The sequence below is a fragment of the Tripterygium wilfordii genome, chromosome 10 (assembly GCF_013401445.1).
Source record: "Tripterygium wilfordii isolate XIE 37 chromosome 10, ASM1340144v1, whole genome shotgun sequence".
NCBI classification, from domain to species: domain Eukaryota; kingdom Viridiplantae; phylum Streptophyta; class Magnoliopsida; order Celastrales; family Celastraceae; genus Tripterygium; species Tripterygium wilfordii.
Window position 1 is genome coordinate 2337686 of NC_052241.1, and position 18294 is coordinate 2355979.

The following is an 18294-nucleotide window of genomic DNA, read 5'->3' on the forward strand; positions in this document are numbered from 1 at the left end:
CACACATTCATAATTTACAGCTGCTCTAAAAAAAGGCGTCAACCACTCTAAAATAACATGGTAGTGTGGAGGTTTGATAGTGTGTTTGCATTGCGTTTAGGTGCACTTCACCTCATAACATCACAGTTTTTTATGATACGTCAAACTTTTTTGTCAGCAGAACTCACCTCACAGGACCACAGCTTTTTACCTCACAGCACTCCCAAACACTTACAATATATGTTGAATTGTCCCACGTAATCAAATTAGGTCAATTATTTTATTTTAGATTAATGTACAATGTATACGTTAAGTGATTTTATATTAATATTATTAATCATCTAATATAACCGTAATTTAGATACGTCAAACGCACCGCACTACAGTTTTAAAAGTGATGCGTCAAACAGCTTCGCGTTTGAACTAACCTCACAACACCACAGTTTTAGACCTCACAGCACCGCACAGTACACCCAAACGGACACAATACCTTTTTCTTTTTTGGAACTTGACCTTTTCAAATTGTGTTTTTGTAAACTACTTCATAATAATATTCGTTGTTGTTTAAGTGTTTATGTATGTAGACAAAAGTTCTTGAAGTGATTAAGAAAAATAATTTTAAACATCAAGTTGGTGCTGACCTAGTGACCTATTAACTTATATATGTTTTATTATTTTTAATATCATTTTATTATTGTCAGCACGTAATGACACTTGAAGCCAAAAATATATAAATTTTTTTAGATAAGTATTCAGTTTGAATGTTTAAGTTGGTGTATGGACACTTAACTAAGGATTAAGGGATCAAAAGTATTAAATTAATGGATATTAGATGTGTTCTAATTGACGTGGTTCCCAACTTGATGAATAAGCCCAAAGAACACGGTGGAGAATGGCATAAAGGGCAAATCAGAAAAGCACCTCCACTTTTTTTTTTCCCTTATTTTTTCACTCATAACGATTTTATACAAGTTTACCTTTGGAACATCTGATGTGGACGTAAACTCTGATCGTCAAATCTATATGTACAAAAATTTCTCACTTGACGATATGGTAAATTGGACCAAAGCCTAGAGCATGGCCACAAGGGTATTGCTCATAGTGATAATCAAACTCAAAATCTCCCGAATATTTGGTTCGGTTCCAAAAAAATTCACCAATTAAGCTATCACCCAACTGATTAAAGGACCTCCACCTACTAACTAACAATTAATTTTCTTTAAAAAAAAAGTTATTTTAGAGGGCATAGATGTATCATATATGATGTATGTATAGACTTAGTACAATATTTGTGATTTACTAGACAGCATTGTCATAATAAAACTGCTGTGTGTGTGTGTTTTTTTTTAAATCCAATAATACACATCAAGATAATGTAAAAAATTCGACATAAATTTTATAATGAAAAATTAATATTATAGCTATATATAGGACACAATGGTACTAGACTACTAGTATAAATATTGAGATTCTTCCTTTTGTGCATCTCCAAAGTTTCTCGTGCACCACAAAAATACTATTTGATCATGCAAAGAAATAATGAAAAAAGGTAATACATAGAACGTGAGAATCATGCAAAATACTTTTTTTTAATACAATTACAATATACGACACACCACCAGATCAAGCCTATGAAAGTACAGGTACCAACAGGTCCCACGCAGCCACCAAATCAAGCCTATGAAAGTACATGTGTCAACATGGCCCACCAAATCAAGCCTATGAAAGTACAGGTGTCAACAGACCCCACGCATCAACAGGCCCCACGCAGCCACCAAATCAAGCCTATGAAAGTACAGGTGTCAACATACCCCACCAAATCAAGCCTATGAAAGTACAGGTGTCAACAGGCCCCACGCATCAACATGGCCCACCAAATCAAGCCTATGAAAGTACAGGTGTCAACAGGCCCCACGCATCAACAGGCCCCACGCAGCCACCAAATCAAGCCTATGAAAGTAGGCAGGTGCCAACAGGTCCCACGCAGCCACCAAATCAAGCCTATGAAAGTACAGGTGTCAACAGGCCCCACCAAATCAAGCCTATGAAAGTACAGGTATCAACAGGCCCCACGCAGCCACCAAATCAAGCCTATGAAAGTACAGGTGTCAACATGCCCCACCAAATCAAGCCTATGAAAGTACAGGTGTCAACATGCCCCACCAAATCAAACCTATGAAAGTACAGGTGTCAACAGACCCCACGCAGGAGGCACAAATCAAGCCGTACAGGTGTCAACATGCCCCACCAAATCAAACCTATGAAAGTACAGGTGTCAACAGACCCCACGCAAGAGGCACAAATCAAGCCCGCAGCACAAATCAAGCCCGCAGGGGCAAACTAAGTCCACACCTCCTTATAAATATTCGGAGGAGGTGAGACTAGAACCCATGACCTCTGTCAGGGACATGCAAAGTCATTGCCACTCAACCAATGGCTCATTTGCGCAAAATACTTTATGAGATTTTATATCCACCATTCATTTTTCTTTCTTTTGCTTTCGTTTTATAACTTTAGACGAAAAAATAAAAAAGAAAATGTGCTTTTAATTTAATATGGATAATCAAATGTGGCTTTTTGATGGGCGCTTCACATGAATTCAACCCTAATCATTATACATTTCTCCAAATCGAGAGAACCACCCAGCTCAATAAGTATTTCGGATAGTTGAGTGAGCATAAATCTTAGGTTGTCAAAATAGTTCATACCACGCTAATGATAGATAAGAGTGTGTCGAAGCCCATGCGGATAGGGGCTCGGAAGTGGTATAAACCCATAAAATCAAGATTTCACGATAAAATATCCTAACTAGTTGATTCAAACTCGTGACTCTGGGCATCGTACATCTTAAATATGAAAAGATAACCAAATAGTCTGTCGCCAAGTGGTTTCATAACAGCTGAGTGTGAAACACCAATTGTAAAACCAAGATTTGAACACACAAGCTCTGTCGTTAGACCGAGACACTCCGATTCCTATGAAGAAGCCCAAAATAATAATAAGAGGAGGAATTCTTAATCATTTACCGTACAAATATACCAAGTTTGCTTCATAAATGATGAACATAAGAACTTATGATGTTACTCGGATAGATCGGTGGAGTCCGACGATATCCGGTGTAATATAGTATTGCTGGGAGTATCAGACGATGGACGTTTTTAGTGTTTGTGTTCTTATGTTTTTTTTCTTGTTTTTTGTTTAGTCTCTATCTTGATTCTGACACGAGTGCCTACTAGTCTCAATCACCTAATTTATCAAGTGAATCAATACAATCTGGTTTATCACCTTTAAAAAAAAGAAAAAAAGAAAAGACATTGTGATGTTTACTACTGAAACATAATGGGCCACTTGTATGATTTATGAGCATGTGATTTCTTCTTCTTCTTTTTTAATTAGCATGTGAATTCATTCAATTGAATATATACCATAGTTTTACGATAAAAAGACAGTGAGATGAATACCCCACTATTTGTACGTAGCCAAGAAAATGGGTCCAATCGGATATTGTAATGAGAGATTTTAGATTCTCAAAACTCAAAAGTTTGCCACTTATAAAAACTGAAGCTATTACTGTTTATTTATTTTCTGTCAGCGGTTTGTCATTTATTTAGAAATGGGCCTCAGGCCCGACCTTGAGGGCTTAGCCCTCATTACAAGTATTTTGATCCGGTCCAGTCTGCCAAATGAAGAGGCCCATTCAAATTCATTTTTGAGGCTCTAAAATCCATATTTGCCAAGTCATGGGTTTAGCTACAAAAAGAAAGGCATACATATTTCATATGGGAGTCGCTATATGTACGCGAATTTTATACAGATTTTATATGCACCATTCATTTATTAACAAGGTTATCGGGTGGGTCACCCCTGTCAAAAAAAAAATCGGATTGGATCAAATCTGGTCCGGTGAACATCCCTAACAAATAGTGGCTCCCATTTCATATTTGTTTCTGCGTGAACGTCATGGGCTTCTCGGGCCTTTAAGTTTTAAGTTTCTAACTATTCACCCGCTAACCCATGATTTTAACGGGATAGGGGGGCTGGAATTGGTTTTATTGAAATTATGTGAAATTTATTCAATCTCGGCCATCCATCTCATCTGATGACTGATATCTAACCACAATTTATTAAATGAAAAATCAGATTGTAGGGCTTTCTTTTTCCTTTCCCAATTCTGCATTCCTCCTAACTTGGTTCTCTACTTCTCCAGCAATAATCAAGCTCTTCTGCAATTGTGGGCGACGAGCAATGAAAGACGAACTTTCTGAGGAGAATATATGTTGATTGTTGAGTTTCATCTAGGCAATCATCAAGATCTTCTCCAAGATGAAGATTCCCAGGTTCGCTCTTTTTCACTGGAGATGAGGATGGCGAAGGGCTTAAGGTGGCTGTGAAAGAATTAGGTGCAGGAAGCTTTGGCGTTACAGTTGGTTTTGGTACTCCTAGACAGGACTTGGACATGTTTCTTGCGTTTGAGTGTGCTTCACTGCAATTTTTTTGAACTTTCTGAGGAGAATTGCCATCGTCTTCGTTGGTGAGAGTGGTTGTCTTCTCCATCTCCGGTGAGCCTGGTTGTCGTCTCCGGTGAGACTGGTTGCCATCGCCGTGGAGACTGGTCGGGAGCTTGTATTGTGTCTTTTGCTGGTTGAGGGGAGAGAGGTTTTGCTGGAAGAGGAGTGTTCTCTGGTTTATTTAATGATATCAAATCTCAGCCATCAGATGAGATGAATGGCTGAGATTGAATAAATTTCACACAATTCCAATAAATCCAATTCCAGTCGCCCCTATCCCGATTTTAACTATCTCGATCCTTGCAGAAACACCCACTCCTCGCCAAACACTGCAGTAATATTCTGCACAGATGTCAACGGCGAATCTATACGGCCCACGAGAGAGAAAAGAGATAGAAAAACGACGTCGCATTGCAGTTTTCTTCTTTGTTTCGGCGAGAGAGAGCAAATCATAGCTCTCTATAGCTTTTGCTGAGCAATCCGATCTCAATTGTTCCTACGCAACCGGCTCTCTATGCACCTTCCTTCGTAGTCGCATCCGATACAGGTTATTTACGGTGAGAGAATGTATCAGTGGAGGAAATTCGAGTTCTTCGAGGAGAAATACGGGGGAAAGTGCGTGATTCCTGAGGAGGTTAGTGGGAGGATCGAGTGCTGCTCTAGCGGGAGAGGCAAGGTGGTGATCGGCTGCGATGATGGAACCGTGAGCTTGCTTGATCGAGGTCTCAAGTTTAATTTCGGATTCCAAGCTCACTCCTCTTCTGTTCTCTTCCTCCAGCAGCTCAAGGTTCGGTTTTAGGAAATTTTGTTGACCTTTATCGATTGTGTCAAATGCAAGTTCAGTTGTTTGCGTTTTGCATGTGGAAGAAATCAATCATGAAATACATTTCGTTCTTCGATTTTGTGGACTGCTTGGTTGAGAAAATGTGGAAAAAAAAAATGAAATTGAAAATGTTCATCAGGTGTTATTTGCGGTGAAATTTAATCACAGATTACAAGTATTTTTGTGGAATGGTTGAAGCTAGATGTTGTTGGCAATTGATGTGAGTTTATGAATGAGAAATCATACTCACTGGTCACTGGAGGAAGATGAGCAATTTCAGTTATCCATATATGAAAAGAAAATTTTGAAAGAAGGAGATAAGATAAAAGAAACTGAGAGAAAGGAAAAAGAGCTTAAAAGCAAGTTGAAGCAGAATACTTATTTTTTAAAACTCTTGGAAATGCAATGTATTTGTTATATTTATTTTGTTTGATGAATCAGCAACGCAACTTCATAGTAACAGTGGGAGAAGATGAGCAGATTACTCCACAGCAATCCGCATTGTGCCTAAAGGTTTTTGACCTAGATAAAATGCAGCCTGAGGGCTCAAGCAACACAAGTCCTGATTGTATTGGGATTTTGCGAATATTTACCAATCAGTTCGCTGAAGCAAAGGTAGTACACTTTTTCACTTTGTCAAGATTACTTCAATGCTCCCCCACATCTTCTCACTTTCTTAATTTCAATCTTGCCAAAGTTATGCTGCATAAACTCTTGAAATGTTTGAAAATATATAATGCTCTGCAGATTACATCCTTTTTAGTATTGGAGGAAGCTCCACCAATACTTCTAATAGCCATTGGATTAGATAGTGGTTGCATTTACTGCATCAAAGGGGACATTGCTCGAGAGCGTATCAACCGTTTCAAACTTCAGGTGGATGTGGAGAATTCTTCAGACAAGAGTCAATCTTCTATCACCGGTCTAGGGTTTAAAGTAGATGGCGGAGCCCTTCAACTATTTGCTGTAACGCCACATTCAGTGACCTTGTTCAGCTTGCAGTTTCAGCCCCCTCAGAAGCAAACCCTAGATCACTTCGGATGTGATTTTAATGGTGTTACGATGAGTGATCGCTTGGTATGCTGTCCATAGGGCCCTATATTCTTAACATTCTTGTTTGTCTTATTAAATACAGAATATGCCGTCTTGAGTCTCTGAGAGAGCTAACGGATCCTATACTGTTATTTTTTCAGGAGCTAATAATTGGTCGACATGAGGCTGTGTACTTTTATGAAGTTGATGGACGTGGTCCTTGTTGGGCATTTGAAGGAGAGAAGAAACTAATTGGGTGGTTCCGTGGATACCTGTTGTGCATTATTGCAGATCAAAGAAATGGCAAATATACTTTCAATATATATGATTTGAAAAACCGCTTAATAGCCCACAGTCTGGTGGTGAAGGAGGTTTCTCACATGCTTTGTGAATGGGGTAATATAATTCTCGTAATGGCTGACAAGTCTGCTTTATGTATTGGAGAGAAGGATATGGAGAGCAAGTTAGATATGCTATTCAAGAAAAATCTTTATACTGTAGCTATCAATCTTGTCCAAAGTCAACAAGCTGATGCTGCCGCAACAGCTGAAGTTTTAAGGAAATACGGGGATCATCTGTATAGCAAACAAGACTATGACGAAGCTATGGCCCAGTACATCAACACTATCGGTCACCTTGAACCTTCATATGTCATACAGAAGTTTCTGGATGCACAAAGAATCAACAACCTTACAAATTACTTAGAAAAGTTACATGAAAAAGGGCTTGCTTCTAAAGATCATACAACTCTTTTGTTAAATTGCTACACCAAATTAAAAGATGTTAAGAAGCTGAATATGTTCATCAAAAGTGAGGATGCTGTTGGGGAACATAAATTTGATGTGGAGACTGCGATAAGGGTTTGTCGCGCTGCCAATTACCATGAGCATGCAATGTATGTCGCCAAGAAGGCCGGAAGGCATGAGTGGTACTTGAAGATATTGCTCGAAGACCTTGGCAGTTATGAAGAAGCCCTGCAATATATTTCTTCTCTTGAACCAAGTCAAGCTCGAGTCACTGTAAAAGAGTATGGTAAGATTCTCATAGAGCACAAGCCCTCTGAGACAATTGAGATACTCATAAGGCTTTGCACAGAGGATGGAAAGTTAGTGAGGAGAGGAACTTCAAATGGCACATACTTATCTATGCTGCCATCTCCTGTTGATTTTCTCAGCATTTTCATCCACCACCCACAGTACCTCATGGATTTTCTTGAAAAATATACTGATAAGGTGACAGACTCCCCATCTCAAGTAGAAATCCACAATACACTATTGGAGTTGTATCTATCCAATGATTTGAACTTCGCATCAATATCACAAGCTAACAATGGAGTCGATCTTTCCCTTAGAACCATATCAGGAGCAGCTGCAATGTTTAGAGTGGATTCCAATGGGAAATCAATTGCTACCCACAATGATTCATATAAGGAAAAGGGTCCTCTGGAGAGGCAGGAGAAGGGCCTACGCTTGCTTAAGAGTGCATGGCCTTCTGACCTTGAGCACCCTCTTTATGATGTTGGTCTTGCTATATTTCTTTGTGAGATCAATTCTTTTAAACAAGGGCTTCTGTTTCTTTATGAGAAGATGAAGCTTTATAAAGAGGTAATTGCCTGCTACATGCAAGCCCATGATCATGAAGGATTGATTGCATGCTGCAAAAGGTTGGGGGATTCAGGTAAAGGAGGGGACCCTTCTCTTTGGGCAGATCTGCTGAAGTATTTTGGTGAACTTGGAGAAGATTGCTCTAAAGAAGTGAAGGAAGTTTTGACTTATATTGAGAGGGATGACATCTTGCCTCCTATTATTGTTCTTCAATCCCTGTCCAAAAATCCAAACCTCACACTCTCTGTCATTAAGGATTATATTGCTCGGAAGCTTGAACGGGAATCAAAATTGATTGATGAGGATCGCCTGGCTATTGAGAAGTATCAGGTTCGTTTCATTGCTTATTTTTGCAATTTCTTGGAGCTTGTATTTCCCGTTCGCCATGCCCCAATGACAGGTGCTTAATCATTTGTTCTTGGGAAGGCTTGTCTAGAGGTTTTAGCCGTAATGTTAAGCAATTTTTAAATGGATGCTATGTTATATGGTCACAACTTTCAAGTTTTCTAGATATATCTGAAAATATTCGGAACGAAAAATTACTATATTAGGCAGCCGATGGCTTGTGGCATATTTTGGCGTGAATATTTCTTCTGTTTTTTTGAGTTAGGATACTTTTGCTACCAGATTTTCAATTTTCTTGATAAATTGACGTGCTGATCTATTTACTGTGTTCACAGTTTCTACTTAATAAGAAAAAGAGAATTCTCAGTAAGTAGCTTTCATTGTGCAGGAAGACACATTGGCAATGAGGAAAGAAATTCAGGATCTTAGGATGAATGCTCGAATCTTTCAACTCAGCAAGTGCACTGCCTGCACCTTCACCCTTGATCTTCCAGCCGTCCATTTTATGTGCATGCACTCATTCCATCAACGCTGTCTTGGAGATAATGAAAAAGAATGCCCTGAATGTGCTCCTGAATATAGAGCTGTTCTTGAAACAAAGAGAGGCTTGGAACAGAACTCCAAAGATCAAGACAGGTTTTTTCAGCAAGTGAAGAGTTCAAGGGATGGGTTTTCCGTGATTGCTGAGTATTTTGGGAAGGGGCTCATCAGCAAAACTACTACTAATGGATCCACAGCCACAGGTGCTGTTTGATCAGGCAGCACTTCCACCAATGGCCTTTTGAGTATGTTGGGCTCCAGATTAGACCTTTGTCAACACTTTACTCTGACAAATTTTGTTTGGGAGACGCAGTAGCTTGAGTTGAATATAATATTTTTAGGGTGCTTTGATGGGCTGGCACCAATTTGCAGAGGAGCCTTTAAGTTCATGCAGGTCTCATATGAGACTGTTCTTTCTCCTTTTGGGCTGATAAGCTCTGATTTATACCTTGTTGTGCTTACAGCTATGATCCATGAGAGTAGAAATTGTACAGCATGAGAGTGTCCTGGTGGATGATCCCTACAGGCTTCCCACTGTGTAAATTTCTAGCTTGCTTCCCACTGTGATGAGCATCAAAACATTCATGTGGTTTTATCTGTTTAGATAACGGTGAGATTACATATGGAAGCTTTGGTATGTATAAAATTAGATTCCGTCAATGGATTTTGAATGAGTTTTGGAGAGTATTTTCAAAAAACTTGAGGAAAATATCCTTTGTATATGGTTTTTTGAACACTTGATTGTTTTGAATATGTCATTGTTGGGTCTTTGTAATTGTAACCTAATCCACCAGTCTGGATTCCGCTGACAATAATTGGTATAGCAGGTTTTGTTTTGCTTTTTTTTTTTTTTTTTGTGTGCGCATCAGCTTCTTTGGGTTGGGGGGATTCGAACCCAGCTATGCTAAGTGATATGTGGGTGGCAGGTGGCTTGCTGTTGAGGCAATTCTTACTTCCCGTACAGCAGGTAATCTTTGAAACTGCCTTTTGGTTTGTTTTCATTTATAGTCAAGATTCAGTAATAGATATGTAAAATCTGCGGATAGCATGTACAATGATTTCATTTATTGTCAAGATTCAGTAATGATATGTAAAATCTGCGGATAGCATGTACAATGATTTCATTTATTGTCAAGATTCAGTAATGATATGTAAAATCTGCGGATAGCATGTACAATGATTTGTTACCTTGTTTAACCAAGTAATGATGTGATGGTCCACCGGTTACAGAAATTTTCTTTTCAGGATGTCTCATTCTCTCATAGCTGCTACATTCAGGGGCCAGGGGCCAACAAAGCAAAAAGGTGAATTTTTTTGTGTTCCATCAATTGATTTGAGGGGTCCAGTATACCAGGTTTGTGCTAAAACCAAGCTGATTTATTTCATTTAAGCATTCGAATGTACCTTTGTTAGCTGGAAGCATTTGCTTTGTTTGGATATTTGTGGTCATTGAGAACTCTTTGGAAGGGGAATGAGGAGGACCTACTCCATAATTTTTAAGTTTCCCTTGTCCATAATGAGTCTTAGAATCTAAACTGAAAGAAAAAAACTTCTCTGGGATGAGAATATCTTTAGTAACGCGGCCATAGAAGTTGGTTAAAATGGAAGCTGAGTCAAGTACCCAAAAGGGGATCCAGAATTCAGAGGCTGGAGTCAACAGCTGTGTGTGTTAAATGTGGTCCAGGATAGTGATGATAAGCGCAATTGATGGGAATGTACACGTTCTGCACATGCAGCTGCTTTGTATGGCATTCACTGCTGCTGAACGCTGATGATAGGTACCTTGGTATTCACATCACCACCGTAGGCTTCATGATCATATGGGGGTTCCATTAATTTGTTAAATCAATAATCTTCCTGGCCTTGGACAGGAGTGGCCTGCATGGGACCAACCTGGACAACACACACACATCATGGAGTCATTCATTGTCTTTGCTATAGATTGTATGTATGTGCAATTATTATGATTTGTTAGTTTTTTTTTTAGGATTGGTTTGGTTTGCGGAATACAGCTTTTCAAAAATAAAAGTTTTCTATTATTTCCATGTTTGGTTGGTGAAATTTAGAATTCCAATGAAAGTTGGATTTCTCCCCGAAGGAATTTTCGTTTCATGCCAAAAAGAGAGGAATCCTTCGTAAGGAAACCAATGGTTCCAAAGAAGTAGTATGACATTGTGATCGAAATATTGGCAAAGAATGAGGATGACGGAAAACTATTTTACTAGTTTTTTTTTTTTTTTTTCCCTTCTTCACATCTCCAAGTATGCGAATCAAACGATCCCTTAGTGTCAAAATTTTTTTAATACTTTTTTTTGGTGTCGAGGGAAACAGATTTCTTGTCTTTATTGTGATTTTTGTGTAGTCACCCATTTAAGTAGGTCCTGTTTTAATGACCAAAGTCATGTTCTTCCTATGTTGGGAAAGAATGAAACGCAAGCTCATTAGTTCCTAAACATAAGAAATTAATTCCAACCAAACAAAGCTCAACTTTTGTTGGACATCATTCGAGTAAATATGAACATTTCTAATAGGCCATATAACAAACATATTTATAAGGATTAGTTTTGGTGGAACGATCAATTATTATGATCTGACCATGTTGTGATGTTGTATGATGTTGTGATTTGTATGTATGTGGAATGACATTTTAAAACAGGTTAAATAAAGCGTTTTAAGTTTTTTTTTTTTTCCTCTTATTAAAGCCAGGGGTATATGCAAAACAGAGAAAGGAAAGGAAAAAAAAAAACCAGTTATGTATTTTGTCCAACAAATCTAAACAAAAATCAAATTTATTGTTATCTTTTGAATTTTATATATCTGACTGTTTAGAGTTGTTATATCTTTTCTATGTTTGAATTTAATTTTTGTCTAGAAAAAAAATATGTAGTTGGATTCGATGTATAGTTGGATCAAATACTAGATAGATATGTTTTTTTAAAAAATTATAATTTTTTATACCAAAACCCTAGTAGAGTTATTATAGCCAAGAATGATAGAGATCCAAGTAATAATCATCTTAGAAATATGTCTAGTGTGTGACACTAATTTATTGAGCATGATGTCATCATAGTAATCACCCATTGAAAATCACACCGTACAATGAGTATCACACGTTGTTGTGATGTTTTTCGATGGTTATTATTGTTATATTAATTATTTTTGTATGATGAACATTATTTACACCTAATTTTTTACTAAATACATTTCATTAATCAATTAAAAATGTTCAATCTTTTTGTATTATAGTATGCCCCCAGCCACCCAAGGGCCTGCGCGTATGGCGGAGCGTGCACAGAAGTCGCGTGGTTAAAAATGAAGAAGGTAACGCAAGGAGACAATCCTAAGCTAAAAAGAAGAAACGAAGCCATCAAGTACTAAAGCGAGGGCAGCCGCGAACTTTGTTGTGTGTTTTACAAAATCCCACTCGCTCTCCGTCTCCTTCTCCCTCTCCAATTTTCCGGTCTCAATCCTCTCAAATGCAGAAAATTCGAGTGAATCCTACTTCGCACTTCCTCGCACGGTAAGTATACCTCCAACACGCTCTCTCTTTGTTTTGTTTTGTTTGTTTCCCGAGAAAATGAAAAGGTAATATTCAAAAATTGAAGCAAAAACGGAATGAGATGATATCACAGCTGTCACTCTTTGCTTACTCTGTTCTCTGATCCCTCTATCTTAATCAAACGCGGCCGGTGTATTTCTTTTAAATGACAATCTGATGACCGTATGGTTCTGTTTGTTTTTAGGTGATTTTGAGTATTTGTTTGAGATATGAGCAAAGAACATTCGCCTGAGCCTCTTGATTTCTTCATTTGGACTGTTGAGGTATGCGATTTATCTTTTTCTCGGATCTTTTGTTGTTGTTTATGCAGATCTTGTTTTGTACTCGTATGTTCCTTCCGACTTAATTTGATTGTGAATAATTTGCTCGCTGTAATTTAAGCCTATTGTTATAACTTTCAGTGTTCGAATTGTTTGGGATTCCTAAGATTGCAATTAGTTTGTGTTTTGATCCTGATCCCATGGAACTTATGTGAGTTGGGATGTTTCTTTATTGGTAATAATGGAACTCTACAGCTAATTGAGTTGATAAACAAATTGAAATAGATGTATATTCATTGAATTTGTCCTTAAGTTTTTGAAATCATGAGATTTGGTGCAGTTCTTGCACTGGTCTATTAGAGGAGCTTGTATGTTTGCGTCTTTTTCTCAGGGTAAATATATGTATGGAAAAGAGAATTTGGATTATCTCCCAAATATTGTGTTGGATGTGTGGCGATGCCATTGAAGGAGAGGGTAGCACATGATACTATTCGATCTAGGGTAGGTAAGGATTAGCATTAATGAGAGAAAATTTGGGCCTGGACAACGTGGAGATATTGGAGTGGCGTTGCATAGACTCCGAGAAAAGTTAAAGTTGGAGACACTACAAATAGAAGTGATGAAAAGAAAACACATAAATGGAAGTTATAAGAAGGAACGCTGATTCTATAGAATTGGTTGAAACTAGCCTCAGATAAGACCTAATGACAAAGGGGGATTCGTGAAGTGGATTAATAATTTCTCATACAGATTTATTTAGCTGTCCACTAACTTGTTCACGACTGACGCTTTGACGATGACGGCATTTCTCATTTTTACCATAAGCTGCTTCTTTTCAAAGTTATTCTTCTTGTTTTCCTTTATACACTGTATATTTTGTTGTGCTATACAATCTTCTTAACATGCATTAGAGATGCACATTCTGCTAATATATTAATTTTGTGCTACGGCATATTTGTCATTCATTTGGCAGTGTTGTTACCAGGTGCTTGGGCGCGCGCCTAGGCAAGGCGCGGCCTTCAGCCATGTGTTGCCTAGGTGCGCCCCATACTAGGTGCAAGGCGCCTAGAGCGCGCATCCGAGAGAAAAGAAGGAAAGTTATGAGATATTTTAAGGGTAAAAGTGAAGAATTTAAGGGTAAAACCATAAAAGAAAAGAGGTCAAGTTATCCCTAGATCTCTATTGCCTCCTTTTTCCTTCTCTTTGCCGTCTCTCCTGACTCCTTTACTTCTAATACCAGCATACCACTCTCAAGTCTCAACTAAACTTTCTTTTCACTGGTGGTGGGCGATCGGGTCTTCCAAGCTCACGAAGTTCAGTTGTTTTGGGATTTGGTGCGAAAAATATGTCTTTTTACCTTCTGCTTGCTTGCTTTGTTCTTCTATCCCCCCTTTCTGCTGATGGTAAAAACATATATAGCACTCATTTATACATAGTCCTGAAAACAGGACAACTGCTCACTTGTGTTTGTTCTCTCTCTCAGAAAGACCTTGTATCTTGTGTTCTGTTTAGTCTTGCCCTCAACCATAAACATGTGCTTTCGTCATTCAAAGTTTCAAACAATTGCATTTTAGCTTTCAAATCATGTATTTATCCTTTTTTAAGGAAAACAAACATTTATATAATAAAAGCCTTTATCATATATTTATCTTTTTTTTAAGAAAAATTGTAGCTTTGCTTAGGCGTGCACCTTGCGCCTCGGGTGTTTGAAGGGTCATGTGCCTTTTGCCTTTAACAACACATTTTGGCTACTATTCTCTTGGAGTGTGTCGTGTGGAAAGCTAAGGTATATGATGTCATATTACAGCTTTAAGTAAATGGTGATCTGAGATTTACAGGTTTAAGACCTTTTTGAAGTCGCTTGAAAGTTCTCGTGCATTATTATTTTGGTGGTCAAAGTTTTGCAATGTTTGGTTTGAAGGAATGTGTTAATAACTTTATGGTCCATGATTCGGCAGGCTTGGTCATCCTCTTGTTAAAAACTGAATCCTAAGATAAATGAGAATATTGGAAGGCGCTTAAAAGGATGTCTGCTACGGAAGTTCAGAGTGCCTTCTGATACATGTGAAGGGAGTCGTAAGGATATTAGCTTAGGAGGTAACTGTTGTGAATCGTGATAGACCAAAGACAAAGTGGTCAGCTGGGGTCAGTTAACTGATGATGAAGGATATCAGTTATTGTAGTACAATTTTGTTGGGATTATACAAACTCCAAGTACACCCAAGTGTAACGCTCTCACTCACTTACCATTTTATGTCCTTGCACAATTCACTATGCATGAACTCTCTCTTAGCACTTAAACTTTTGTGGGTGCCATTACCGTCACTCCAATTCAAATCAATAGGACAAGTTTATCTCCTTAGCATTTATTGTGAGTCAAAGTCAACTTGGCTTTCCAAGCTTATCTCATAACCTAAAACCTTTTTTTTTTATTTTTTTCTTCTTTCTCATTCAATATTTACACAAGCCAAATTTGATTTGGCTTTATGGGTGACCCTCACATGGGGTTGTACATTTACCCAACAAATTGTTGGATGGGATTGTTTGTTGGCTGGTGGTACAATCCCATGCGAGACCACACATAAAGCCATATCAAATGTGGCTTCTCTGTTTATTAAATGAAAAGAAAGAAAAAGAAATTGAAATGGCCTGTGTTTGTTCTGTAGCTTTAAAGGTTACAAGATCATGTCAACTGTGATAGTTGGTTAAAGCTTTGGACGGTTGGATAAGCTTCAATGCTTGTGTACAAGTGGTTCAAATTTTGGCCAAAGGATTGCATTTTTGGCAAAGAGCATTAAAAGCGATTGTGTGTGCAAGTGATCCATGAGAAATAATAGTCAAGCATTTAATGCTTGAAATGAAAGAGGTGGTCCAATCTTTGACAAAAGTTATGGAATGCTTTTATTATTTCAGCTGAAAATCTCTATAAATAGAGACGAAACATTTGGTTCAAGTAGTGCACAAGTTCATTGCAGGTGCGGAGGGAGAAAAAAGTGAGAGAGATACTTACACAGAGTTTGTGTAGAAGATAAAAGAGTGAGAGAGAGAGAGAGTTACACTTGGGTGTACTTGTGATTTGGGTAGATTACCAAATTATTTCATTCAGTAGTAATCCCGTAGTGGTAAATTATAATTATTACAGAAGATTGTTGTACCCATTATTTTAAAAGTGGAAGTTTTTCAGTTAGACTACGGTCCCGTCGTTTTCCCCTGTTAAGGGTTTTCCACGTAAAAATTCTGGTGTCTATTATTGTGATTCAAGCAGTACACATATAATAGTTGAACCTGTTGATAGTCTTGGAGCACGAGGAAATCTGGTTTATTATTTAATATCGTCTGATGCATTGACAAGATTGATATAGTCAAATGCTAGTATTGCGATAGAGTAAGGCGTATCTGTGCTTCTCACCCTCAAGTTGATGGATGTTTCTGGAGCATCTGCGTGTGAACATGATTAAAAATATGGCTTCTTATTTGCTATTCTTGATGCACAAGCACCACACAAGCTTTTATGCATGAATGCGTTGTGAAGCTGGGACTACCTGTGAACTTCACCTATAATTGTCACTTTTGGAGGATAGCAGTTACTTGTAGTGTGAAAGACTCAGATACAGGAATCAGTTGCATTGGGTTTTCCTTTTCTTCTACTTGCACTTTTTTTTTGTTTAATTTCTATAAGTGATGCACAGATTGATTTTTTTTAAGGGAACTTACTATAACTCCCTAAAAGGTTCTGGATCGTGCAGTTATGAGATTTATTCCGTAACGACTAACAGGCTATATCAGCTATATTAACCTTTGGACCATAAGTTTCTGAACCTAGGCAGGCGTTTGTTTTATTTGTGAAGACTTTCTAATACAAAGATTACTTCATGTTTTGGGAAGAAAAGAGAGCATTTCATGAGGGGAAAATAGATTTAAGTTTGCTTGGTTTGACAGCCGGCCCGTCGTTTTGTTTTGCAAGGATGTTGGTTTATGGTTGGAAGAAATAAATCTTGGTAGCTACCGTCAAATTTTCAAAGAAAATGGGGTCAATGGAGAATATTTGGAGGGCATGTCCATGTTTACAACGGAACAGATTCTACGATTTATAAGGCGATGCCACATGAAATGGGGAGACTTCATCACTCTCTGTAAGGAGCTCAGGCGAATAAAAGGTTATATTTCCTCTCATTAAATAGTTGCCCCTAAACTGCTGCATCATTAATTATTTGACCTGTATTTACCAGGGAATTACCTGAAATATGTAGGCTAAGAAACTTTGAGATGAAATAAGCCTGTTTTTGTTGGATTTTTTCTTCATTCTTCTTGTTGTTCGTGGGTTGTGTATGGATTGGTTTTGGGCCGAAAGTTTATTATCTAGATCTAATCCAATTAGCACTTTTCACTATGCAAATCTGATATCTGATGTGTGTGTATATATTAAAAAGTGCATCTGATAATGGGGTATTTGTCCCTATTTGCATGTCCAAAATTTGATTGGTTAGATTAGGTTATACTTGTAGGAATTGCACCAAGGAAATTTAGTACAGACATGAGCCCCTAATCAGGATGGCGAAGGCTTGGATTGTCTGTAGCTGCACAAGATGCAGGGTGCAAGTCTCATCTTACCCATCTTTAATAAAGTTAGTACTCTTTCCTAAGAAAAAAGAGAACTAACTTCAAAATACCATAAATAGCCTAATAACAATGTACTTTAACCGAAGACTAAATTTTGGAGTTAACAACATGTCTTAATCAATTATGCACATATATAATTAAATTGTGTCCGGAATTAGCAGTTTGAATTTTGATCAAATTGGTGGCTTCCATTGACAGCTGGAATTGTTAAGGACTGGATTTGTCCTTGTGTGCTCTTAATGCTTTGGTACTGAAAAGTCGAGGATTGATGTGCCCTTTGTTCATTCTCTATATCTATTCCATATATTGTGTGCCAATTTGCAATTATGGTGTTGTATCACTTAGTTGAACTCTATTATCTTTGATTCTGTTGCCTTTTCTAATAATTTCATGCCCTTTTAGTGATCGGCGCCATTTTTTTTTTGTGGCAATGAACTATCCTCTCATCTAGATTCGAAGTTAAATTCAGCTTTACTTACTACGACCTTTGTATTTCCAGTGGCATGCCTAAAAGGGGAGCAAAAATTTCGGCGGCCATGGTGGGCTCCATCGTGCTTATCAGTTGTCTTCGTCAAGTATGCAAAGCGAAACAGACGGTCGCGAGTAGTTTCATTGAAACTGGAACCATGATACTGATCTGCATATGTGTATGTATTTGTGGTTTACCTTTTTGTTTAGGGGATGAGGAATTTAGGAAAGAACTCGACTCTTATTATAAATATGGCAAAGTATTGCTGATACTTCTGCCTTGGAGAACTCTCTTTGATATACAATCCCTTTGATATATTTATTTTGTGGATTGTTGTTGTAGTTCTGTCTAAATCAGTTAAGGAGAATCCAATCTATTTCATATCAAAGTACCAACGTTATTGTGCTCCGGGGAGCATATTTTTCCAAGTTCTCTTACTCCAAAATATAGGATGGATCTGATGCTTTTGTACCTTGCTGTATAAGTGTAAGCCCCTACCCTTGTTGGCTGCTGTTGGATCTCCCGTAGATTATATTATTATATGTTGAGTTATCA

The 18294-nt window shown here is 37.9% G+C and overlaps 2 protein-coding genes across 3 annotated transcripts; both read left to right on the forward strand.

Moving 5' to 3' along the window:
• Nucleotides 1-4901: 4901 nt before the first annotated feature.
• Nucleotides 4902-9612, forward strand: LOC120007927 (vacuolar protein-sorting-associated protein 11 homolog). Its single transcript, XM_038858417.1, has 5 exons — nucleotides 4902-5274; nucleotides 5752-5925; nucleotides 6058-6387; nucleotides 6504-8276; nucleotides 8680-9612. Exons 1-5 carry the CDS (start codon nucleotides 5053-5055, stop codon nucleotides 9043-9045), a joined length of 2865 nt encoding a protein of 954 aa, XP_038714345.1. The 5' UTR covers nucleotides 4902-5052; the 3' UTR covers nucleotides 9046-9612.
• Nucleotides 9613-9654: 42 nt separating this feature from the next.
• LOC120007928 lies at nucleotides 9655-18216 on the forward strand. Of its 2 annotated transcripts, XM_038858419.1 has the most exons (7): nucleotides 9655-9798; nucleotides 10077-10185; nucleotides 12078-12351; nucleotides 12575-12653; nucleotides 16615-16807; nucleotides 17770-17917; nucleotides 18082-18216. In XM_038858419.1, exons 4-6 carry the CDS (start codon nucleotides 12600-12602, stop codon nucleotides 17898-17900), a joined length of 378 nt encoding a protein of 125 aa, XP_038714347.1. In that variant the 5' UTR covers nucleotides 9655-9798; nucleotides 10077-10185; nucleotides 12078-12351; nucleotides 12575-12599; the 3' UTR covers nucleotides 17901-17917; nucleotides 18082-18216. The 2 variants fall into 2 exon arrangements, with proteins under 2 accessions (XP_038714347.1, XP_038714346.1); XM_038858418.1 differs by lacking the exon at nucleotides 18082-18216 and having other exon boundaries at nucleotides 17770-18065.
• Nucleotides 18217-18294: the final 78 nt, after the last annotated feature.

Coding starts and splice junctions, on each gene's coding strand:
- LOC120007927 (XM_038858417.1), top strand. CDS start 5,053: ATGTATCAGTGGAGGAAATTCGAGTTCTTCGAGGAGAAATACGGGGGA. Junction 5,926..6,057: donor ATCAGTTCGCTGAAGCAAAG/GTAGTACACTTT, acceptor AATGCTCTGCAG/ATTACATCCTTTTTAGTATT. Junction 6,388..6,503: donor TTACGATGAGTGATCGCTTG/GTATGCTGTCCA, acceptor TTATTTTTTCAG/GAGCTAATAATTGGTCGACA.
- LOC120007928 (XM_038858419.1), top strand. CDS start 12,600: ATGAGCAAAGAACATTCGCCTGAGCCTCTTGATTTCTTCATTTGGACT. Junction 12,654..16,614: donor TCTTCATTTGGACTGTTGAG/GTATGCGATTTA, acceptor TTGTTTTGCAAG/GATGTTGGTTTATGGTTGGA. Junction 16,808..17,769: donor GGAGCTCAGGCGAATAAAAG/GTTATATTTCCT, acceptor TTGTATTTCCAG/TGGCATGCCTAAAAGGGGAG.